Source organism: Talpa europaea (assembly GCF_964194135.1).
Source record: "Talpa europaea genome assembly, chromosome: 9".
Classification (NCBI taxonomy): Eukaryota; Metazoa; Chordata; class Mammalia; order Eulipotyphla; family Talpidae; genus Talpa; species Talpa europaea.
This window is the reverse complement of record NC_140076.1, coordinates 28,210,138-28,235,518: the sequence shown is the minus strand read 5'-3', so window position 1 is coordinate 28,235,518 and position 25,381 is coordinate 28,210,138. Positions and strand designations below refer to the sequence as shown.

General features: G+C 42.6%; 1 protein-coding gene across 4 annotated transcripts; it reads right to left on the bottom strand.

Annotated features, from left to right (window-relative positions):
* Positions 1–560: 560 nt before the first annotated feature.
* NASP (nuclear autoantigenic sperm protein) lies at positions 561–20,317 on the bottom strand (the record flags this gene model as incomplete). Of its 4 annotated transcripts, XM_084242187.1 has the most annotated exons (15): positions 561–641; positions 1,027–1,155; positions 1,468–1,545; positions 1,646–1,702; positions 2,353–2,519; positions 2,636–2,824; positions 3,609–3,682; positions 3,794–3,879; positions 4,258–4,337; positions 8,607–9,605; positions 10,289–10,398; positions 11,247–11,327; positions 14,180–14,290; positions 15,014–15,061; positions 20,259–20,317. In XM_084242187.1, 15 exons carry the CDS (start codon positions 20,315–20,317, stop codon positions 561–563), a joined length of 2,349 nt encoding a protein of 782 aa, XP_084098313.1. The 4 variants fall into 4 exon arrangements, with proteins under 4 accessions (XP_084098313.1, XP_084098315.1, XP_084098316.1 ...); XM_084242189.1 differs by lacking the exon at positions 8,607–9,605; XM_084242190.1 differs by lacking the exons at positions 8,607–9,605; positions 11,247–11,327.
* Positions 20,318–25,381: the final 5,064 nt, after the last annotated feature.

Genomic DNA, 25,381 nt, shown 5'->3' with positions numbered 1-25,381 from the left:
ATCACTTCTTCCTAAAGTGTTCTTCAGTTCTCTAACTAGGACAAGACTATGGCCCCAGGTGATAGCAAAACAAGTACCACCCAAGTTGTGGCTTAGAGGCAATATATTATGAGTCCAAAGGGTATCAGCACCAAAGAGATCTTCACACCAAGTCTTGTTTCTGTAGTCTCCAGCCAAAGACAGCACACCACTGAAGACAGCTAGCAAAACCTTCAGTCAGGTACTTAAAATGGAAAAAATAGAGCACCATTGCAAGAGCGAAGAGCCACACTTCCGTTGACCACCTCCACATTAGATAAATAAGAATTTGAATTAGAACTTCCAACAGATAATCAGTATATAAGTGTGGGGAGAAGAAGGAAGTACCTTTGGCCACTATGTAAATCCTGGAGTGCTCCAAGGCACAGATCCAGCCAGTATTTAAGGGGAAAAAAATCATCAAAGCCTCAACCTTTGCTTACAATCTTTATTGAAATTATACAAAAAGAATTCCCCCAAAAGTGAAAAAATACATTATATACAAAAACACTTTCCCTCAGGAGGAAGGCCATGCTCCCTTCTCAACATGCAGTACTTTCAACTGTAGCTCCAGCCTCCACTGACCCCTCCACTGCTACCCGGCTTTCAGCCTGATTCTGAGCCTGAAAAATAAGAGTTTGAGTGAGACTAGTTTGTCATTCCATCTTATACAACTGAGTTTCAGTCAGAAGAAATAAAACATAGATCCCCCAAATTATGCTTTTGCTTCCTACACTAAAAAGGCAGTCGATACTCTCACAAAGAAAGGAGGAAGCAGAAGTGACCCAATGGACTTGCCAATTAAGTGGCTTGTCATGTTTATTAGAGGGGACTCCATGGTATATAAGGTTCCATTTGTCAATGAAAATTCCTACACTCCATCATCACTAGTTCCTGAATAATCACTGCTTTTAAGGGCTGCTGCACTCAGGCACTCCTAACAAGTTCAAGATGGGGAACGTGCATTTGGGAGAACTGGTTTCCTCTAAGCCCTACTTAATGGCTCACCTCCTCCTCCATGTTTTCTGAAACTTCATTTCCACTTGAGACAGCATCCCCACTGCCTCCATTCACCTCTGGTTCTTGTTTGGCTTTCTTTGCATCATCTTTCCGGGGGCTCTCTTCCTCTGGTTTCCTCTAAAGATATAATTGTGAAGGCTTCACAATAGTGCTTAGTGTTTTAAAAAGGACAATTGCAATACTTTCCCACCCACTATAAGGTGCAAAGAGCCTGTGAATTAAGATTCACAGCTCCAAGGGTCTCTTCCTTGCCATAGGAAGCAAAGCCAACCTGTTCTCTGCAAATTCAGCCTCCTTGATGGGAAGGATGGGGGGATAGGGATAACCCCAAGTTTGAATTCCTGCATTTGAGTCAGGAAACAAATTAGCAACCCAAAGGAAAGAAGTTACAAGGCAGCAGGCTGATGAATGACCCACATGTAGACTTACCTTCTTTCTGACAAGGTGGGAAATATCTGTCACACAATTTGATGAAGAAGCACCATCTGTTGGCTTTCTACTGGCAATCTAGGAGAAAATGAAGCCTTTGTTAAGCAATGTACAACTACATATGAGACAAACACTGAGGCCTAATGTTAAGGGACAAAAAAATTACCTGAATACCCACCATGGAAACTGAAGAGTCTCCTCCACTGGAAGTAAAACCTGAAGTAGAGCTCTCCACCTGTGTGAGATATGACAAAACCAAATGGGTCCATGGCTAGAGCCACAATTCATTTCACCCCCAGTCTTACAATAGGTACCTTACATCAAAGTACTAAGACCTCAAATACAAAGTGGTGTCTATTTACTAGCAATATCATCTACCCCCTCTACGCATACCTGCCACCCCTGACCAGGCATAAGGGTTAGAAAGCTCTCTAACATTCCCAGAAGCAGAGTCAGGCAATTTGGGGTTTAAAGTCTTCAATACTTCACTCACTGAGTTCTCAGAGACAGAAACAACTTACATTTGTTAGGACTATTCCTTCCTGTCAAAAATATTTTAACACCAAAAACTGAGTATCGTCTGCACACAGCTACTATTATCATCAATTCTGCAGATGAGTCAACTAAGGCAAAGGAATATCAAGTCTGATGCTAAGCAGCAGAGAGAATTCAAACCTAGACAGTATGGCTCTATAGTATATTCTCTTGGGCATTATTCTGAGCTATTTGATAAGAGTAATTAGATGCATTCTCACATTTTCTGACCACCAACTCTCTGGAAACCAAACCATGAGTAAGATTCCTAGCAAACAAAATACTAATACTATGATGCCTTCAATTATACCCATGTTATTATCAAAACTTTTTAAAGTAAAACAAACCAACCAGAGTTGCTTTCAGAGCCAACTCAGCTACATTTCCACTACGCTGGGACTCCTTTGCATCTTCTATCTTCTCTCTGATTTCAGGTAGTAGTTCCTTCAGTTCTTCAATTTCTTTCTCATATTCAGCAGGGGATCCTTCTGTTGCCTTCATTTGCTCACTTAGCACAGCTGCAAAGAACAGGCTGAAGTCATCAGTAAGTTAATACAAAAGGATCTTTTTTTGTATTGTCAAGTACTGGATTCATCAAATCATTGTGTGAAACAAATGATGCTCTCTCACTCACCCATTCTCTTCTCAATGACTTCAGTAGATTTGCTGAATTGTGCCACTGCCTCGTCATACTGAGAGTTGTACCCATAGGCCAACCCCAACTGATAATGAGTCTCTGCAAGGAGACGATCATGGGCTTCCAGGTATTGCTCCTGCAGATTTAGGCAAGCCTGGAACTCCTCCACAGCTTGAACATAATTCTCTAATGAAGACAGAGAGAACAGTAAGCAAATGACAGCATTTAATGCGTAATACTTGTAATATTCAGGTCACTCTGCAGGATGCTTCTTTTATCATAGTAGCATATCCAATGAACTCTATTTAATATAAATGTCTAAATGACAACAAAACACGGGAAAGCAAGAACAGGTCGGGAAGAGAACACAATGGACTATGGTTAAGGACTGTGGGTGCTTGGTGGTGGCTGTGCTACAGTGACTAAGCCTAAAGGGAATGATCCTGTACTTCCAAAATACTAATAAGGATGTAAAACCAATCGTACTTCAATTAAAAAAAAAAAAAAAAAAAGAATAAGCACCTTACTGAAAAAGTTTCATTTAGAAGAGATTTCTTTAGGAATTATAGCAAATCAAAATTGGAGGTCCTTTTAAAATCAACTGTCCAGGAGCCTCCTCAGTGGCCCAAGGGGTTAAGCACAGCTCTATGAAGCTAGCCACAGCTTCTGCAGGATGAGTTCGATCCTCAGCCAGGAAGCAACCCATATGGCCCAACAGACCTCTCCTGTCTCACCCGCTGCTTCCCTCAGCAGTGTTTTCACAGTGTTTCAGTCTGCCTGTTCTGCCCCCCACTGTCTCTGTGAATCCTCTCACCCCCGCTCCTCTGGCCCATACCCCAGTTCTTGCATAAATAAATCTTAAAAAAATAAAATAACTGTCCACAATTTATGATTAAGCTAGATTTTGAGAAAATGGGGTGATGGTATATGGCACTGCAATCAAAGGAGAATAAAATGGAAAATGCATTACCAGATTCAACACTAACTTCTCCAAGTTTAAGATGTGCCTGTGCAGCATAAAGCTGAGCTTCTTTAGTTTCTTGCCTAAAAGAAAGAAAATAATCAGAAACCTTAATAGTATTTGTCCAATCCTAACCACTTTCTATTTTCACCACCAAGTTCCTAGCGTGAGCCTACAAACATCAAGAATTTTACCTTTTAAAAATGATTTTTGCTAAATCCAGCATATCCCAGGCAAGCTCTAGGTTCCCAATCTCCTCCTCTTCATTTTCTTGAAGAGACTAAAGTACAACCAAATTAGTGGTACTGGTTAAATACAAGGCAGACATCTTTACATTACAAATGCAGATGCATAATTGTTTAAAAAAGTGACACTGAGGGCCTCACTAGTGGCACAAGGGTTTAAAGCACAGCACTGTGAAGCTATCCACAGCCTCTCTCCGGCCAGCCAGAGAGCTACCCACATGGTGCAGCAGACTGCTCCTGTCTCACCCACTGCTCCCTCAGCAGTGTATTTCAGTAGATCTGCCTGTTCTGCTCCCCGCCCTGTCTCCAGTGAATCCTCTCACCCCCGCACCTCTGGCCTGTACCCCAGTTCTTGTATGCACAAGTAAATAAATCTTTAAAAAGAAAGTGACACTGAATGCATAATGATTCACCTTGTTTTCAAGAACTGAATCATTTGGAATTTCTTCAGCTTTGTCATTTTCTTTATCCTCCTCTTCTGAGCCTTCAGTTTCTGTAAGCAAAAATTCTTCAGTATTGAGTATACTAAGAATTACCTTCTCACTAGTCAGAGATTCCAATATTTGTCAAATAACCTATATTCTGAGGCTTGACAGGACAGATGCCCAACAGTCAGTTGAACTGAATATAAAGCTAATGGTGATAGCCTACTTCTTTTGTTCATAAATCTAATCTAGACTGTATAATTTAAGTGTCTGGTTCAGAGCTAAGTGTTTCTCTTTTAAAAGTCAGCCTGCATCATTAGCTACCACCTCTTTTCACTGGCCAAAAGCTCCCATCCACTCACAGCCAGTAGCTTAGAGGCTTTAGTCAGTGTTCCTGGTATCTTTAAGCCACTTGTTAGATAATGATAGGTTGGAAAAACACCAAAAGTTAAGTTACTCCAATCCATTCAGAGCAAGAATGATGGAGAGACTACCTCTTCCACAACAGAACTGTGGAGAGAAAAGCTTAGTCCTTACCAGTTCTCACCAATGGGCATGCCACAGACTCCAGCCAGCTCTAGCATTTACAGAAATTTGAGCAGTACCACAACCGATTATGTTACTCAAGAATTATATTATAAATTTGCAGGCATAATGATACCGACATATCAACATACACTTGTAAATCAACTACCTGTTAAGGACAGGTTGCTAAGAGCATTTAAGAGCTAAGACATTCCTTAGAATGTCAAGTGATTAAAATGGGCTTTTTGGGCTAATGATTCATAAGTTGGGTTATAGTGTATCTACCTCTACCATCTTCCATTAATTTCAGCAGAGTTCAAATGTTGTCTTCCAACAACCCACTATAGAAATGTAAATATGGCAATTAGGCCTTATACAAATCATGAAGTCAAAAGTTAAAGGTTTTCATCTGCCTGGCAGCACTGCTTCATGCTGGGAAAAAGGCACCAAAAATTCCTCTATATTACAAATTATAGTAGGACAAATTTTAAAAGCCCCCTAAAGCCAGTTACAAGCCAATTAACCTCTACAGTCAACAAACCCAGTTTTATCATGTGATTTGCTTTTCTGTCAACCATGTAATTTAGTAGTTCTGAAAAAATATAAGCACTTATCACATATCATACCACTCCATACCCAAATTTCCAAGAAATTTGTATATTTAGTTCCTTTGTATTATACTAGCTGGTTTCAGTGATTCTTGACAATAAGCCCATCCTCTAGCAAAATTGGCAAAACAAGCACGATCTATGTATTTCTCATAATACTAAAAAGAATTTATTTCCTAATATGTGGGAAAAATTTGATATACTTCTGCTAAAAAAATTATCCGGTATCTGTTCCTCATACCAGATTAGGTTGACATAATTTATTTATTGAAATTTTATTTTAGGGCCTCCCTGGTGGCGCAAGAGTTAAGACGCAACCTATGAAGCTATCTGCAGCCAACGCAGCACGAGTTTGATTCCCGGCCAGCCAGGGAGCAACCCACATGGCGCAGCAGACCTCTCCTGACTCACCCACTGCTCCCCTCAGCAGTACTATATTTCAGTCAGTCTGCCTATTCTGTTCCCTACTGTGTCTCTGGTGAATCCTGTCACCATCCCCACCCCCCCGCATCTCTAGCCTGTACCCCAGAGCTCTTGTATGCATAAACAAATCTTTAAAAAATTTTTTTATTTTATAGTAAACAATTTCTCCATTGTATAATTGTATTTCTGTACTATAATTTTTATATTTATAGCACAATCATGTAGATTATAAAATTATATTTACATATAATAAAGTGAAAATCTCTTAACAGTCTGAGAAAAACAGTAATTTTCCTTGAAGAAGCTGTATTATCTTCATGGTACAGTGAGAGAAAGGCAAGCTTATGAGAAAGTTGTTATTTTAAAACATTTTCCAACTTGGTAACCTATATCTGGGTAATTAATAGGAATGCCTGATGCTCTCAGTAAGGATATATTAAAATATTTTCCAAGCTTCTTTGAAAATAGAAGCCTTTTACCACTCTTCAGAGAAAGGGAAATACTGTTTTATTTTCTGTAACCTGATAGCCTCTTCAAAACACGGGCACAAAGTAATGAAAACCTGAATGACCTGTAAAAGCAATCTACTTCCACAGAATAGTCAGGTAACCACTACACATTGGCCACTACAGTCTGAAAATGGTCAAGCTTTCATCCTACAATTTACAAATGTTACGTAGTGTGACTATTAGAAAAGAACAGATCAATTATCTTTATTAGGAATATGGGACAAGCCCAAGTGTTTGTAGGAAATAGGATTTTAAGAGAAAAATTACTTAAAAGATTTCAGCATAGGGCCTCCCCTGGTAGCACAGCGGTGCCTCTGCAGCGCCAGTTCGTTCCGCGGCGGTGAGGGATTTCAGTATATTAGTATTGCCACATAAAGAATAAGGCACAGAAAATAAAAGCCCGAGTCTTAAAGCCAAAAGGTCCGGATCCCCTTTACTGGTTATATGAATAGGGAAAATTACTTAACCTCTTTCTGACATTCTTAATTTATAAGACAGAAAACTATGTATCAATACTTAGAATAGTACATTGTCACATACTAAAAAACAGCCTCATGGAAGCTTGTAAGTAATTTTAAGAGGAAATCTTTGGTAACCAAAAATTTTGTTGTGGGGTGCAGTGCAGTAAATACAAGTCCTTCCAGGCCTCCCTGGTGGTACAGGGGTTGGTTATCAAGCTATCGTCAGCCACTGTTGCTTGAGTTTGATCCCCCTGCCAAAGCTAACCCACATGGTACCAGCCAACCTCTCCTGTCTAGCCCGCTACTCCCCTCAGCAGTGTATTTCAGTAGATCTGCCGTTCTGCTCCCTACCCTGTCTCTGGTGACTCTTCTTACCCCTTGCACCTCTGGCTTACACCCCAGTTCTTGTATGCATAAATAAAAATAAATCTTTTTTAAAAAAGTCCTCCCACAGAATACTATATAATATTGTGTTTGGGAAAATAATACATTAAAGTCTGATCTAGGGTCAGATTCTTGCACTGTGGTGTATTGTTTGACCCTAAAAAAATGATCCCCAAGCCTCATCCTCATTGCTGTAATTGGATTACTACATAATTTTATATATATATGTGTGTGTGTACAAAAAAACCTCCAACTTAAGAATGCCAACAGGGTTCCTTACTACTTTGCTCAGTATCATTAAAGATCAAGACATGGGTTTTGTTTTTAGATGAAGAATTCATTTCTGTGCTTTTCCCTTAACAAGTCAAATAAGCAGCCCAAAGGTGCTACCATTTAACCAGTAATTCACTTCTGATTATCACTGCTTGTGCTGGCTGGAGTGCGGGGACTTGCACATAGGTAAGTTTGCCAGAATGACCTTCAAATAACAAGTCTTTAACTTAAGAGAACTTTTGAAGTAGTCTGGTTATTATACAAAAGTAATTAATTGGAATATACCTGTGGTTATTAATACCAATGTTAGATGAACCTTATAGACAGTAGAATCCTCAAATGATAGCACAACTCAAGTCAGACGTGCCAATTAAGTAATTACTAATTAGAGGCTCACACTCTTGATTAAAATGAATCACAATCAGACCAATACTATACAATACACCTACACTTTATAATGTTCTAAGAAAAAAAAAAAATTCAGTTTAGCAGCCAAAGCAAGCATGTATTAAGGCAAGAAAGCAGCAAGAAGGCTAACGGTTTTTTGTTGTCTTTTAGAGTAACTCACCAATGTGAATAAGCCTCTAAGCACTTCCTGAAGACTAAAGGTATAGGTACACCAGAATTCTCTGGTGATAGAACATTCAAGAGTTAACTGCAGTAATTTAAATGGCATGCCTGTTTAAGTGTACCAATTCAGTGGATTCTACTGCTCTAATCCTGCTTTCTAAAGCAGACAAAAGAACCATGTGAACAGTAAATAAAATCCAGAGGCATGCAAGTGAACATCCATTCAGCATTCTCTGCCAGCCTACTCCACTGTTCCCTACCTCTTCCATCCCCCCAATCCACCTCCTCCAGCCCCCTTGATTGGCTAGTATGCTGCAACAAGTTACTGGTTGCTAGCCAAGTCTCAGAAATCAAAGAAGGCCTATTTTGCAGTTAGTAAAAGCGTTAGTTTATAAGCCGGCTAAAGAAGACTTGCTTTTATAACTTGCTCACAATCTTCTTAAACTATTCCCATTTTTATTTAGCCCTTTCCTAATCCAAAGGCAGACTGAAAATCCTGAATGGAAGGCTGACTTTTACCCATGATTAGTGAGTCAAATCCAGAATGTACTCCACCCACTGCAGCTCTTGCATATCCCGGTTACCTTCACCCTCTTTCATCTGTTCTTCTCTTTCTTCTGTCTCTTCATTAGCAGCTATCTTAACTTTGTCTTCGGGGGATTTCTCAGTAGCCCCCTGGGCTACTTTGGTCTCAACCCCATCTCCAGCTGCCTCAGACTCTTCTGTGGACAGCTTAGTCTCCTGGCTAGAAACCAATTCTGCCCTGACCTCCTCTAGTCCTAAGCCATCTTTTTTTTGTGTGAGTTCTTCTGCAGAAGTCTGTGCTTCAGTAACAGTCTGATCTCCTGCACTTGACAGTCCATTGAGTACACCATCTTTAGGGAGAACTGCAGCCTCCTGCCCAAGTTTCTCAGAGGTTTCTGATCCAGCTCCTGTGGCTGAAGCTTCTGCAGCCTCTGTCACCTCTGGTGACTCTCCAGGAGGTACTTCTTGCCCTATTAGCTGCTCAACAACAGCCTTTCCTGGCTCACTTTCAGAAGAAGTTATATCCTCCTTTGACTCATCCCCATCCACATTCACTGGTTTGACTACTGGATCTAGAGGCCCTGCTACCTCCACTGTAGTGCCCTGCTTTCCTGGGGTCACAACAGGCTGCCCTTCTGAAGCTTCTGGCTTCTCCTCTATGCTCACAATTACTTCTCCCTGCTTTTCCTGAACCCCCTTTTCTCTGCACTCTTCTTGAACATCAGTTCCAGAAACTGATTTTTCCTCCTCAGCATCTGGTTCTTCCTGTTCTGGCTTCCCAGAAATGATCTCAGCTTCACTGAGTCCTTCTGGTTCTGCTGCTCCTTTTGCTGCTTCAGTGGTTTCAGTTATTTGATTTGGAGTTGACTCAACTTTTTCCTGTTGTTCTTCTGAAGGTTCACCTATATCCATATCTTCTCTTCCACCCTTCTCCATTTCACTCTCCTGTTCTTTATCAGTTTCAGGCTTTACCAGAGACTTGTCTTCTGTACTTTTTGTTTCTTCTTTTTCTCCCATGGCGTCATAAACCTGTTCTCTCAACTCTTCCCTTGCTTCCTCTACATGGTTAAAGAACATGAAGCATAAATGTCCTCGAGTTTAATGATAAAGGCATAAATGGAAACTAAACACACATTCCCTTTAAACCCTCAAACAGCCTGCTTAATTTTTAGCAGATGTCCTAAAAATTATCTGCCCCCTTGAGAAAAGCATAGGGAAAGCCCCAGCTAGCAGAGCAACTTATAGCAAAAGAAACCCAACCTCCATAAATTAGTTTTACTTGAGTATTCTGATTATCAGTTAATAAGAGATGCCAAGCTTTACATTCTCCTTTAAACATTAAAGACCTCCATTTTTGTGTAAAACTCTAATGGCCAAACTCAAGAAATTAAAATTAAAATTTTAAGATACAAGTTAAAAAGCTCCAAAAGCATTGCTTAAAATAACTGAGCTGCACAGACTTAAAATTTTCCATCAGAAAAAATGTTAAAGGTTGTTATAGTACTTAGAACATCAATTTAAGTAATCAGACTTATTTGGGAAATTATCCTTTTACAAAAACCTACTGTACGTTTCCGTGACCAGCTACCTTCTCCACTGCAGTCTCCACCATATGCAGGGATGCAGGCACTACCCCAGACATCTTATGAGACCATCCAGGATAGAAAGAGCCCTATTTTCATCACCTGTACACAACACATATATGTCGCATGTCTTGAATATCACATGCAACTCCACATACCATCTATGTTATCATTATTTTCTACCAGAGATTCATCTTCTGTTTTTTCTCCTTCCTCCTCTTCCACATGCACACCTTCCAGGGCATTTCCCAACACACCATTCTCCATTCTAGGAGAACAAAAGGAGAAAGCACCAAAGGTATGATGGCTAGAACCTAACAATTTTTGTAAGACAGAAACTGTAGTCCTATATTACAAGAGCAACTGCAGAGAATATAAACTTGTTAAGTTCTCATGGAAGAAAAGCAATTAATCAAAACTATATAGTAAGTCTATAAAACACTAAAAGAAATAAGCATATGCTTCATAAAGCCACCTAAAAGCACTGATAACTCTTGTCAAAAGAATATGGTCAGTATGTATTTCCTTTAAAACAGAACTGGTAAACTTTGCATCACCCACCATTTTTCTAGACAGCCAAAAACATTCTGGCAAGATTTTCATAACAAGTCAGAATGCTTTCTTGATTACAAATTAGAAAATTGCCAGAATGAGATTATAAATAGATGAGATTATTTACTAGTTCCTATACCTTTTAATATACTATATCTGATTAATAAATGCTGGTGGGAAATACATAGACTCCTTTGTCTAATTTACTAGACATTCTTATACAGTACTGTTTTATCATCGTCTTTCATTCAATTGTTTGTTTTGGGCTCCCTGTTTTTAAAGGTTCTTTCTACATATTAGACTTTGATCAAATATTGACCATGCACCAAAGGAAAGATTGCTCTTTCTAATAACCCAAAAGTCAAGCACCTTTCAAAACTTCCATCAATATTTCATACTCCTTCTAACCCCCCTTCTTTAGTAAAACTGTTGTCACTTAGCTCATGTGAAATCTCAAAGTCAGTAAACAGTAGTAGCAAACAAAGGAACTTGAGTTTATAAACAGACCATTAAGGTGATACAAAATACATCTTACTTATAAATTAGTTTTAAAGACATACCTACCTTGCCAACTCCAAAAGTGATTTCCCATAGAAAAAGAAGGCTTCGCCACACTCATTAGCTGTCTCTCCATACTTCTTACCTCTATGAACAAAATATTTAAAATCTGAATTAACATGTAGTTCAAAGTATTTCTAGTTCTTTAGTTATAAAATGACATTTCTCCAGGCCTCCCTGGAGGCACAAGGAGTTAAGACACAGCCTGTGAAGCTATCTGCAGCCTCTGCATCAAGGGTTTGATCCCTGGCCAGGGAGCAACCCACATGGCACAGCAGACCTCTCTCCTGACTCACCTGCTGCTCCCCTCAGCAGTGTACTTCAGTAGATCTGCCCGCTCTGTTCCCCATTTTGTCTCTGGTGAATCCTCCCACCCCCCACACCTCTGGCCTATACCCCAGCTCTTGTATATATAAACAAATAAATCTTAAAAAAAAAAAAAAACACAACAACAAAAAAACAAACCCTGAAAAAAATGTGACACTTCTCCAGTAATATATCCTTCTAACAAACCAATACACTGCCCTGCCTTGCTTTCAAATTAAGGTCAAAAGAACCGTGCATAATTTTTGTTTACATATATGTTCTACATGATTATCAATTTACTATAATCAGCATATAATTGAAAAGCAAACTAACTCTAGGATGGGCCAGAGAACTTTGGCTAGAACCTAACAGATGAGTGGTGTCCACAGAAAGGAATCACAGTATAGGGTTAAAGAGCATGACTGAGAGGGCCTCCCTGGTGGTGCAAGGGATTAAGTCTCAGCACTATCAGCAGCCACCACAGTATGAGTTTGATCCAGGAAGCTAACCCACATGGCACAGCAGACCTCTCCTGTCTTGCCTACTGTCCCCCTCAGCAGCGTATTTCAGTGGCTCTGCCTTTTCTGCTCCCCACTCTCTCTCTGGTGAATCCTCTCACACATACCCCGTTCCCCTGCAGCTCTGGCCTACACCCCAATTCTTGTATGCATAAATAAAAATAAATCTTTAAAATCAGTAAATGACTAGTAATGTAACTTTAAACAAGTTAATCTTAAAGTGTCTTTTTTAAATCTACAAAATGGAAATATTAAGGCTCAAAGAACATTCGTAAGTACTGAGCTTATTTATATTAAAGCATTTAAAACAATGTTCAGATATATGTATAATGCTATCTGTGTTTTATTTTTTTTTTTAGAGGCATGTTTTATTTATTTATTTATTGTATTTGTTTGTTCATACATGCACTGGGTACAGTCAGAAGCGCGGGAGGGTGAGAGAATTCACCAGAGCCAGAGCAGGGAGCAGAGCAGGCAGAAGGACCGAAGTACACTGCTGAGGGGAGCAGCGGGTGGCAGGAGAGGTCTGCGCGCCATGTGGGACCCTCCTCCGGTGGCCGGGGAGCAGCCAGGGATCAAACCGGCGCCGCAGAGGCCGCGGGCAGCTTCGCAACCCAGCGCTCAACCGCTGCGCCACCGGGGAGGCCCGCTATCTGTGTTTTAGCTATTATTATCTAGACAGTGAAGAGGAGGAGAAAAAAATAATCACACAAATGTGATAAATGGGAAGGAGATATCTTACGCAGGTTAAGAAACTGGCTTTCAGGCCTCCCTGGTGGCACAAGGGGTTAAGCACCGCACTATGAAGCAATCTGCAGCCTCAGCAGCACAAGTTCGATCCCCAGCCGGCCAGAGAGAAACCCACATGGCGAAGCAGACATCTCCTGCCGCGCCCACTGCTCCCCTCAGCAGTGTATTTCTATTTCAGTCCATCTTCCTGTTCTGCTCCCTGCTATGTCTCTGGTGAATCCTCTCACCCCCTCATCTCTGGCCTGTACCCCAGCTCTTATAAGCATAAATAAATAAATCTTAAAAAACAAAACAAAAACTACTTCCTAGGCAGCTATGAGAATTAAAAAAGAAAGAAACTGGCTTTCACAGAGTAAATGGTTGGCATAAGTCATACAAGGTCAAAAAAGTCTACTAAGTAATAAGAGAAACTAAGCAGAAATTATGATTAAGGTTATGTTTAAGAATACATTTCAAGGGCCTCCTCTGGTGGTGCAGCAGTTGAGCGCTGGGCTGCGAAGCTGCCTGCAGCCCCTGCAGTGCTGGTTTGATCCACAGCCCCCGGCAAGGGTCCCACACGGTGGGACAGACCTCTCCTGCCGCACCCGCTGCTCCCCTCAGCAGTGTATTTCGTCAAGTCTCCTGTTCTGTTCCTCGCTCTGTTCTGTTCTCTCACCCTCCTGCACTTCTGACTGTACCCAAAGCTTGCATAAATAAATAAATAAATAAATAAGCCTTTAAAAAAAAAAAAAAAAAGATAAAAGAATACTTTTCAAAATTTTCTCCCAAATAGCCTTCATGGCAGGACAGTGAAATTATTAGATCTCTCTAGGAATCTGGGAGGAATAAGCTAAGACATGTTTATCTGTGCTTAATCTTAAAAACTTAATTTTACCACTATATAACACTTTTGAAGCATTAAAAGCTAACCTAACTCCCCACTCCCAAAGACAAAAATGTATGGCCAATTCATGGTAGATTCCAACTTCCCAGCAGCTGCAACTGATAATTACGATGCTAAGAATTTATGGGAAAAAATATTGTACTAAGAATAGCAATAGAAGTGGGGTAACCAACCATCATGGCTTGCTTGGGCTGAGGAGTTCCCTAGGACACAGAATTATCATGAGTTAAAATTGGAGAAGTCCAAGTAGGGACAAGCTGGTCACCCTAATTAGTAATGACTAGAAAACAAATGACCTGTGCTGTGCCTCAGGAAATTCAAAGGCTGAATTGCTCACTTATACGTATATATTTTAGTTACAGAAATAAGACAATCAGAGCTTTTAAAACCTTCAACTCTTTTTCGCCCATGAAAAAAACTTTCTATGACTCAAATTTATTAGAAATTGTATATATCACATCATAGCTGAAACAAGCACTTACAAAAGACTGGCTGCTTCCTGGAATGCATTCACAGCTCCTGGAATATCACCCATCACCAGATGTTTCTGTCCTAAACCCAGTAGTTTCTTTGCTTCACTATCCACATCCAGACTGCAAGAAAGATTTTTTCCAAATGTCAAATACTATTAACATCAACATTTTTCAAATACTTGCTGCATTTAAATCTACAATTTGAGGCCTCCCTGGTGGTGCAAAGGGTTAAGCATCAGCACTACGAAGCTATCCGAAGCCACTGCACCATGAGTTCATGAGTTTGATCCCTGGCCAGGGAGGTGACCCACACGGCGAAGTAGACCTCTCCTGTCTTGCCCCCTGCTCCCCTCAGCAGTGTCTTTCAGTAGATCTGCCTGTTCTGCTCCCCATCCTGTCTCTGGTGAATCCTCTCACCCCCCACACCTCTGGCCTGCACCCCAGCTCTATATGCATAAATAATTGTTAAAAAAAATCTACAGTTTAAAAAAAAAATCTACAGTTTATTTAAACTTTTGAACTACTCTGGCAAGGCTTAGCTAGTTCACACTTATCACTATAAAAGCAAAAGTAATCTCATAGGCAACATTCTCAGAGAAAGTTTCCTCTTAAAGATTTATCCACTCACACTGCCTACATAGTATGTTACTGTAAATATTCGCTAATTAAGTAACATATGAAAGAAATCATAAAAGAATCAAATTCATACTAGCTAAAACATTAATTCAAGAAACATTTAGATAACTTGTTATCTATTAAAAATAATGAAACTTCCCTCAAGTTATACAGCTTAGTTTATATATGCTAGATATAAATCTAATTTTATCATATATATAATCTTACCTCTCTACTTTATCTGCAGAAGTAGAAGGAGCAGGAACATCTTCAATTCTGTAATGAAAAATAGAGAAAAAAATTACAATGCAGGTTGTTTTAAGCCTGGAAAAGTAAAGTATTTGTAAACTGCAATATATGCATTCTTGCAAAACTGCTCACTAAAAATGAACATTCATTTTTGAAAACATTCATTTTTGAAATGTTTTTGAAAAGTTCCAATAAATACTGCTAAAACAATTCATAGTATGTATACTTAAAGGTCTAGAAGTAATAACCAACTCAGTAGTAATGAGTATTCCTTAATCTCCAGACTGCTTCAGAAAATCCACTTCCCAATGAGAGAAGTAAGACTTCATGGGCCTCCCTGGTGGCCTAAGGGTTAAGTCTCCTTGTTATCACCACCAAAGCTTGAGAGAGTTCAATCCCTGGCCAGAGAACTAACCCACATATGGCATGGCAGACCTTTCCTGTCTTGCCCTCTGTTCCCCTTAGCAGTATATTTCAGTAGATCTGCCTGTTCTGCTCCCCACTCTGTCTCTGGTGAATCCTCCTCTCACCCCCTGCACCTCTGTTCTACACCCCCAGTCCTTCTATGCAACCAATCAATCAATCAATCAATAGCTAAATATTACAGGGACTATATTTAGCATCTAGTCAATGATTACTGATGTTGTTTAAATGACATGAAGGTGGGAAGGTCAGGTTGAGGCAGGATGAACAAACCTGTGTAACTCTCACTACACAACTATCATGTGATCTGATGACCAGGAACTGAGATCTTATACATCTTTGCAACTCGAAAACCTAACATGAAAAATATTTGCTAAATGAATAAGTAAACAGAAGGGAAGAAAATGGAGACCAAGGATGTAGATTACATCTAAAGAAGTTTGGCTATGGGGCCTCCCCGGCGGCGTAGCGGTTGAGCGCTGGGTTGCGAAGCTGCCCGCAGCCTCTGCAGTGCTGGTTCGATCCCTGGCTGCTTCCCGGCCACTGGAGGAGGGTCCCGCATGGCACGCAGACCTTTCCTGCCACTCGCTGCTCCCCTCAGCAGTGTGCTTCCGTCCTTCTGCCTGCTCTGCTCCCCGCTCTGGCTCTGGTGAATTCTCTCACCCTCCCGCGCTTCTGACTGTACCCAGTGCTTGTATGAATAAACAAACAAATAAATAAATAATTTTTTTAAAAAGTTTGGCTATGAAGAGAAGAAGCAAACACAAGTAGCTAAATAGATTTACATGTGATAGATAAAATATTTTAAAATGCACCCCTTTTAGGATGCTTGAATGCAGAGAAGACAGTGCTATGTAAAGGGAGGAAAAGGCACCAAAAGACCAGTTAGTTGCTGCTAGACAACTAGATAGGAGATAAACACAAATCTCCAGTTATTTTTGATCTACAAGGTTATGTTTTTAACATAAACCCTAACTCTGGGAAGAAAGTATTCTCATTTTTTTTTAACTGAAGTACCAATACTCTGGCCATCTATTCTACGTAAAACACCTGAAGAAAACATACAATCGCACTCACTAGACTTGCTTTATTAGGACACCACTGGCAATCCTACTGCATTCCCTAGAAAACTCATCCCAAGTCTCCAAAATTACGATTTCTCTCCTCAAATTCCCTATACCATTCTGTACTCCTTTACTTCTAGGCAGATGTTGCACTGCCACTCACTCGCTGCTCCCCTCAGCAGTGTATTTCAGTGGATCTGCCTGTTCTGCTTCCCACTGTCTCTGGTGAATCCTTTCATACCCCACACTTCTGACCTGTACCCCAGTTCTTGCATGCATAAATAAACAAATCTTAAAAGGGCCTCCCTGGTGGCGCAAAGGGTTACACACCACACTATGAAGCAATCCGCAGCCTCTGCAGCAGGGAGCAACCCACATAGTGCAGCAGATCTCTCTTGGCTCGCCCACTGTTCCCCTCAGCAGTGAATTTCAGTCAGTCGGCCTATTCTGTTCCCCTGCTCTGTCTCTGTTGAATCCTCTCATCCCCCGCATCTCTGGCCTGTACCCCACCTCTTGTATGCATATATAAATCTTTAAAAAAATAAATCTTAAAAAAAAAAGATTTCTCACACATTCTTACTACAACACTAGTTCATCATAAACCCATGAAGCCAATTCACAAGGTTATCGTATTGTATCTTAAACAGGAAAATACTAATAAGTACCAACACTCTAAGCCCCATACACTGAACAAGCCACTGTGGAAACAAATGGCAAACCTCAGAACTTTAAGGAATAATTAAGACCACTTGTTCTAAAAAACACATACTTCTAAAAACAAAGCTAAGGTATTATAAAACTAAACCAAAATTCAATACACCACTTAAGACTTCCTCTTTCTCTATTTTCTCAACTTTCCTTTCTTCAATTCAAGCTTCTATATTCTTTATCTCTCATAACAAAAAGGTTAATAAGCACTACGCAGGAAGCTAAAAATGATAAAACTTACCATTTGGACATTATTACCTCAAGCAACGTTATTTAAATGACATGACAGAAACCAAGTGGAAACTTTTTGCAACGACAAATTGTGATCCAACATCACTATTTAGGCAACGAAGCCAGTATCAAAATCAACTCGAAATTGAGGTTTATTTCTCATTCCATTTCCCCTCCCCTATACTGGCTTACAAGTTATGTTTTGTTCTTTCAATGGTTATATTAAAATAATTATCAGTCTTGGGCCTTCCCAGTGGCGCAGCGGTTGAGCGCTGGGTTGTGAGACTGCCTGCAGCCTCTGCGGCGCCGGTTCGATCCCAGGCTGCTCCCCGGCCACCAGCCGAAGGTCCCACATGGCGCGCAGACCTCTCCTGCCGCCCGCTGCTCCCCTCAGCAGTGTACTTCGGTCCTTCTGCCTGCTCTGCTCCCCGCTCTGGTGAATTCTCTCACCCTCCCGCGCTTCTGACTGTACCCAGTGCTTGCATAAATAAATAAATAAATAAAAAATATAAATAAAATAAAACTTTAAAAAAAATAATTATCAGTCTTATCACAATCTAAACTCAAGTCATTTTCTTTACCCTCCCCTTCATACCTGTGTGCCCCACCAGCACACTTAATGGAGGAATGCAGTCTGTATTGTCCTCTCAGATTAGTTAATGGTTTTCATGCACTATCCGCTCAACTAAGCTTTTCAATGTGTTACAGAATTTAAAAAGCTGAGGTTCAATCCAGACACTACCACTTAACTGGAAATTATTTCTCCATTCCAACCTTGACTTCTCACAATACTCATAGGGCTCAAATGAAAGCATTTTTTAAAAAGCACAATGCACACAATTGCTAGGCTTTAGTTTGCAATTTAAGGTAAGAACTTAGTATTTTATTTTTCTAGAGGCACATACATAAACTGCCAGGAAGATGGAAATTAGTTCAATATTAATTTAACTTTGGCTAGACACAAACGATATCTGAAAATCTGCAAGGGATACACACAGCATAATTTTATCTTAAGAAAAAAAATACAGCATTTATATATTGTAGAGTGAGGATCATCCAAGTGGAATGACTGCTAGAGTTGACTCTGGCATCATAAAATGGTATTCTGAGGGCCTCCCCGGTGGCGCAGCGGTTGAGCGCTGGGTTGAGAAGCTGCTCGCAGCCTCTGCGGCGCCGGTTCGATCCCTGGCTGCTCCCCGGCCACCGGAGGAGGGTCCCGCATGGCGCGCAGACCTCTCCTGCCGCCCGCTGCTCCCCTCAGCAGTGTGCTTCGGTCCTTCTGCCTGTTCTGCTCCCCGCTCTGGCTGTGGTGAATTCTCTCACCCTCCCGCGCTTCTGACTGTACCCAGTGCATGTATAAACAAAACAAATAAACAAATAAATAAATAAATAAATAAATAAAAAACATGCCTCTATTAAAAAAAAAAATGGTATTCTGAGTATCAATCTCAAATAAGGAGCTCTTTACCACTTACAAACCTAATCTACCCTAATCCTATCAAATCAACAGGCAAAAAAAGCTGAAATAGTCTGAAATTAAAAAATTTATTTCCCAAGCGATTCTAAGGGTAGTTTGTGAACCAAAGCTCAACATGAATCCACCAGGAAATGACTCCAAAAGGTGATAGGTAGTACAGATAGAAGAAAATCTCTGGTCATTATCAGTGCATTAGTACAAACTTAGTTCAAGTTCATAGAGGATCAATCATAACCTCACAGCAACCTTTCCTCTTACAGCGAAGGACGCTAACTTCCCAAAGTGCAAGTGCACAATAAGGGAAAAACCAGACCCTAAAAAATGAGTGGAAAACCTGTTTCTTCCAATTAATGGAATTTACCCTTCAATGTTAAATATCTCACATGTGACACTGTGCCTCTTCCAAACCTATCCTATCTCCTCTCATTTCTCCAGTCCTTCCATCACACTTCGTACATACTCCTGCCCCTTCACCTAGCAACCAAACACAGCTGGGAATTGAGGAGCGTTCCACGCATCAGTAGATAAACTCAGTGTCCTCCTGAACCAGCCAAGCCTCCTCTCCCAACACCCTCAAAGTCTCAAGAAAACTATGATTATCTCCATCACAGCTCGAGGAACTAGGCTAGTCGAGGGTAAGGCGGCACGAGGTGAGCCGGAGACCGGGGGATGCAAGGTTCACCGCGCCCCTCTGCGGAAACCCCAGGATCTGGCGGCGCCGCAGTCCCAAACAATGGAGTTTTCGCGCCTCCTCGGGGCCCCGCCCCCCGGCGCGCAGCCGGCGGCGGGCAGCCAACGCTCGCACGCAAGGCCCCGCCCCCGGAGGCCCCGCCCCCCGCCGACCCCACGGGTCCAACCTCCTTCCTCGTGCGGGGCTTTTTTTTTTTTTTTTTTTTGGCGCCAAATCTGTTGGTTGTTTCCCCTGGTTGTCTGGAGACCCCACTGGAGGCGTGCGCTAAGAACACTGGGGCAGCAGGCGCTTGAAGGAGCCCCGGGCGCCAGGGCCCCGCCTCCCCGCCGACAGCCCCGGGTCGGGGGAGGAAGGAGAGGGGCAGGCGATGCAAACAGCCGCCGCTGCCCCCGGCAAGATGGCGGCCGCGGAAGCCGGGCAGGGGGCGCCAGCCGGCCGGCGTCACAGCCGATGCGCCAGGGTCTCCGCGAAGGGTGGACTTTTCCAGCGTCCAGGCCTCCCGGAACGGGGACGGCCGCTCACCGAGAGGTAAGCTCTCCGCCCACCGGTCCGTCCCTCCTGGGGAGACCCTCACACCACCCCTTCCCCGAAGACCGGCCAGCGTCTCCGGCTTCCCAGGGTCCAGCTTACTTGTCGGCGGAAATCAGCTCCGCGGTGATGGCGGCAGTGGCTGTGGACTCTGCGGCCATCGTTCCCCTGAGGTGATGGGACCAGCCGGTGGAACAGAGCCTGTGAGGAAAACAGGGAATTTAGGACGCCAGAGACCTACTCGGAGACAGAAAATGGCAGATTGGAGACCCCGCGCGGCTGGGGCCCTCTTATATACCAGGGCCCTTCGCCCCGCCCATCAACTTCCGGACCCGCCTCCTGAAGTTTAAAGGGCCAGGACTCAGCTGCCGTCAAACCACAACATCCGCACCCTCCCAGTCTTGTCCTGAGGGGTACCTTCCCTCCCTGTCTCGCCTTCCCCGCACAAAAGCAACTTCCTGCTTCTCCAGCTAGTCGCGTACGAAGAACTGGACTCTGGGTTCTATAACTCCTGTCTGGGCGTCAGCCAGCGGCTTCCACAGAAGAGGAAACTAGTGCAGCTCTGCATGTTTGCAGCGAATGGTCAAGGATCACTCACCGGCCGGGATGCTCGGGGGATCCCTGACACTTTCTGCCTAGTTCTCAGTTGTAACGGATGGAAACTCACAAGCCAAGTTCGGACGGGTACAGCAGCAACGGCTAGAATTGATCTCGGTGAGAGACGCGTGGCTCTACACCTCAGTAACAACTGACGTAAGAAGATGCTGTCCGGGTATTGGCTGCCGCCGAAACTACCGCGCTAGGGATTCAAAGTTCAGAGCTGCAGCTCAAGGCGGCTGGCTCCTCCCTCTGGACCGTCTGCTGGCCCAGCCCTCTAATGCCATCCTCTTAAATCCTATTCAGACTCCAAATCTGACTAGCTCTGTGCTCCCAGCACGGAACTGCGATCTATCTATCATTTGCCCACTTCGTACGTGGGTACCGTGCTTTAAAGCTATTAGCGTGTTATTTAACCGTAGCAGTTCTGCTGGTGAGATCGATGCTGTCAGCCCCACTTGGTAGAAACAGAAACCAAGGATCAGGGGAGGTGTGTCTTGCTCAGAAAGTTGCCAGACAAATCTGTTATGGAAAGCAGTGTGCATCGTTGTCTGCAACTGACTGAGTGGTAGACAACTGGCAGGGTGAAATGGTTTTACTTCTTCACATTCCTGGAACGTCATCCATTGCCTTCCACCATGGCCTTGCCGATAGTGATTTTATAGAACAGGACTTTTATTTCCGTTCAGATTTGGGCACACTGGGAAATATTACAGTATGTCAAAGCTCGGGCATCAAATCCTTGATGGAACAGAGCTGGATCTGAAAATACCAATTCTAAAAGCAACAACAAATGAAAATGCCAATTCCTTTGGCAAACAGACATGGACTACCTATTAGTAACTGGGTGAGCTACACAAACACATGCAACCTTATAGGGCCAAATGTCAAATGAGAACAATGTTAGTGTCGGCCCCCAAGATGGGAGAATTAGAGGTAATGCTTCAACAATCAGCATGGTGCCTGATTTAAGCTAACTACTCTTTAAATGGTTACCACAGTCTAATAATGTGTGTGGTGACTAGAGCGTTAGGGTGGGGAAGAGGGGAGATCTCTCAGAGTCCTTGTAATCAAGGCTAAGGCCTGTAAAACACAGTCCAGTACCTTGTGTGACCCGCTCATCTATTAAACTAGTATTCACTGAGGAACGATGCACAAAGCTTTGTACTAGGTTAAGAGACAGTCTTCAGGCCTCCCTGGTGGCACAAGGGGTTAAATCTCAGCACTATGAAGCTATCCATAGCCACTGCAGCACTGTTCTGCTCCCCACTCTATCTCTGGTGAATGCTCCCCCCCACCTCTGGCCTACACCCCAGTTCTTGTTTGCGTAATAAAATAAATCTTTAAAAAAAATGTAGGGCCTTCCCTGGTGGCTCAGCAGTTGAGCACTGGGCTGCCGGCAGCCTCTGCAGCGCCAGTTCGTTCCCTGGCCGCCGGCAAGGGTCCCACAAAAAGAAAAAAAAAAAAATTAATACATCTCTCCTTTTTGCAAGAATACTTGAGGACTTCATAGTTTTCCCAAAGGTCTTCCTTAATACTTTGATTTTTTTTTTAAAGATTCATTTATTTATGCATTCAAGATTCATTTATCTATGCATTCATTTATCTATGCTGGGGTACAGGCCAGAGATGCGGGAGGTGAGAGGATTCACCAGAGACAGAGTGAGGAACAGAACAGGCAGACTGACTGAAATACACTGCTGAGGGGAGCAGCGGGTGAGTCATGAGAGGTCTGCTGAGCCATGTGGGGATAGGGGTCTGCTAGCCAGCTGGGGATAGAACTTGTGCTGCAGAGGCTGCAGATTGCTTCATAGTGGAGTTTAACCCGTTGCACCACCAGGGAGGCCCAATACTTTGATATTATAAACATCCTCTTTTGAAGTCCAGCATCCTCATTTTGGTTTTCTGTTTCAGTTGTCAGAGCCTTTCCCAACATCACTTTCACTTGTATTGCTTTTTTAAAAAATTTATTTTTATTTATTTATGCATAAAAGAACTGGGTGTAGGCCAGAGGTGCGGGTGGGGGGGTGGGGGTGGGGGGTGTGGGGGTGGCAGTTGAGAGAACTCACCTGAGACAGAGTGGCGAGCAGAACAGGCAGATCTACTGAAATACACTGCTGAGGGGAGCAGCCAGTGAGACTGGAGTGGTCTGCTGCGCCATTTGGGTTAGCTCCCTGGCTGGGGATTGAATTCAGGTTGCAGTGGCTGGGGCAGTGGCTGGGGCAGTGGCTTGTGATAGCTTGATAGTGTTGAGACTTTAACCCCTATGCTACCAGAGAGGCCCCACTTTCATTGCTTTGTAAAGTATTGCATCTTCTGAAAGATTTGCAATTTCACTTTGCAATGGACAGGCACTAAAACTGCCCAGTGATTAAATGACAATATCAATAGTCAAATGCTAATGTTAAGCAGGATGTGAGGTGTTTGAGTCAAGAATAGTTTTTAAGGGCCTCCCCAGTGGCACGCAGCGGTTGAGCGCTGGGCTGTGAAGCTGCCTGCAGCCTCTGCAGTGCTGGTTTGATCCCTGGCCACTGGGCGAGGGTCCCACATGGCACGCAGACCTCTCCTGCTGCCCGCTGCTCCCCTCAGCAGTGTACTTCATCAGTCTGCCTGCTGTGCTCTCCCCTTTGGCTCTGGTGAATTCTCTCACCCTCCCATGCTTCTGACTGTACCCAGTGCTTGTATAAATAAATAAATCTTAAAAAAAAAAAAAAAAGAATAGTTTTAAGCAGCTCTCCTAAGACTGCCCACCTGTGTCTATGCAGGCATCTCTTTGAACAAACCTGTCCCTTTCTGGCTCTCCTGCCCACCTGTATTATGCAGGTGCCTCTCTTTTTTGCCTATTTCTAATAAACCTGCTCTTCTAAAATGTAAAAAAAAAAATAGTGTTTAAGTAGTCAGTTTATTAGGAATGTCATTTTTTTTTTTTAAAGGTTTATTTTTATTTATTTATACAAGCACTGGGTACAGTCAGAAGCGCGGGAGGGTGAGAGAATTCACCAGAGCCAGAGCGGGGAGCAGAGCAGGCAGAAGGACCGAAGCACACTGCTGAGGGGAGCAGCGTGCGGCAGGGGAGGTCTGCATACCATGTGGGACCCTCCTCCAGTGGCCGGGGAGCAGCCGGGGATCGAACCGGCGCTGCAGAGGCTGCGGGCAGCTTCGCAACCCAGCGCTCAACCGCTGCGCCACCGGGGAGGCCCAGGAATGTCATATTAAGACAAGTTTTGCTTTCTGATATGGGCTGAATGGTTTCCTTTCCCCTCAAGTTCACATTCTTAGTTCCCTTAATCCCAAGTATCTTCAAATATAACTGTACTTGGAGACAAACTCTTCAAAGGGATAATTAATTTAAAAAGAGTTCACCAGGAAGGGCCCTAGTCCAACATTACTGGTGTCCTTACAAGAAGAAATTTGAAAACAGATGCATAGATAATATAAAGACACAGGGAGAGGATGGTAATCTGCATGCCAAAGAGAAAGGCCTGGACCAGATCCTTCCCTCAGGATCCTCAGGATACCTTATCTCAAAATTCTAGTTTCCAGATCTGTGAGAAGATAAATTTCTGTTATTTTAACCCACCATTCTGTGGTGGTTATGGCAGCCCTAACAACCTACTTCATTACTGCGGAAATCTGAATCACAAAACTGTGTGACAGCTATGGAATTACTAAGTAAGTCACCTGGGGTGGGTGGATGTCCCAGAGGAAAAGACAGCTAAACTGAAGATTTAAGTAGCAGGTATTAGTCCCCACAGTGGGCTAAGGGATCCAAAGGATTGTTCCAGATAGGAAGGATCAATGACAAAATACTAACTTCCGACATGCCTCCTTCCCTCACTGTTCACTGTGCTAACCCATTTTTCCCACTGCACCAGGATTGTGTTCCTAAGACATAAATTATGTCATGTTATTCCTACCCCAAACCTCCATTGCTTTCTGCTGCATTCAGGATAACACAAAATCTTAACCTAGTCTCCTAGGCCTCCACCACCAGGCCTCTAATTTCTGTACTATGTATGCCATTCCACCCCCACTCACTTTCAGTTCTTCTCAGACAAGCCTTCTTTAGGTTCTTCCAGCAGTTCTTCCAGTGTCAAGGCTTCTCCCCCAACAAGCTATCCAATTTGGATGAAAGAGGATTCCTACTCTTACCCCTTGTAACTAATTAATCCCATCCATGCTTTAGATCTCGGCTGAATGAATCAGCAGCCTGTGCTTTTTCATAGCACTTCTCTACACAACTGTAATTAAACTAATTAAGCAATTACTTTAAAGTCTCTTCAGATAGATTGTAGGGACTAGATTATAGCTATACCCCCAGGGTCCAGCTATAATTATTATTGTGTCTAACTCATGTAAGCACCCAATAAATACCTGTTGAATGAAGAGAAGTGGCTCAACCAGAAAACTAAAATGAGTGTCATATGACTGGAGTTTATTGGGATTTCCCAAAAACTCTTAAAATTGGTTATTAATGACATCTGGTGAAACTATGAGGTGTCTAAGATAGGACCTTAGGTACAGAATGACAAGCCTGGGGAAGTCTCTGCCTCTTTATACACTGTAGTGTCTTAGAGAAATAATCCCTGTCTTGCAAACTAGGACTCCCAAACTTCTGAATGTTTTGT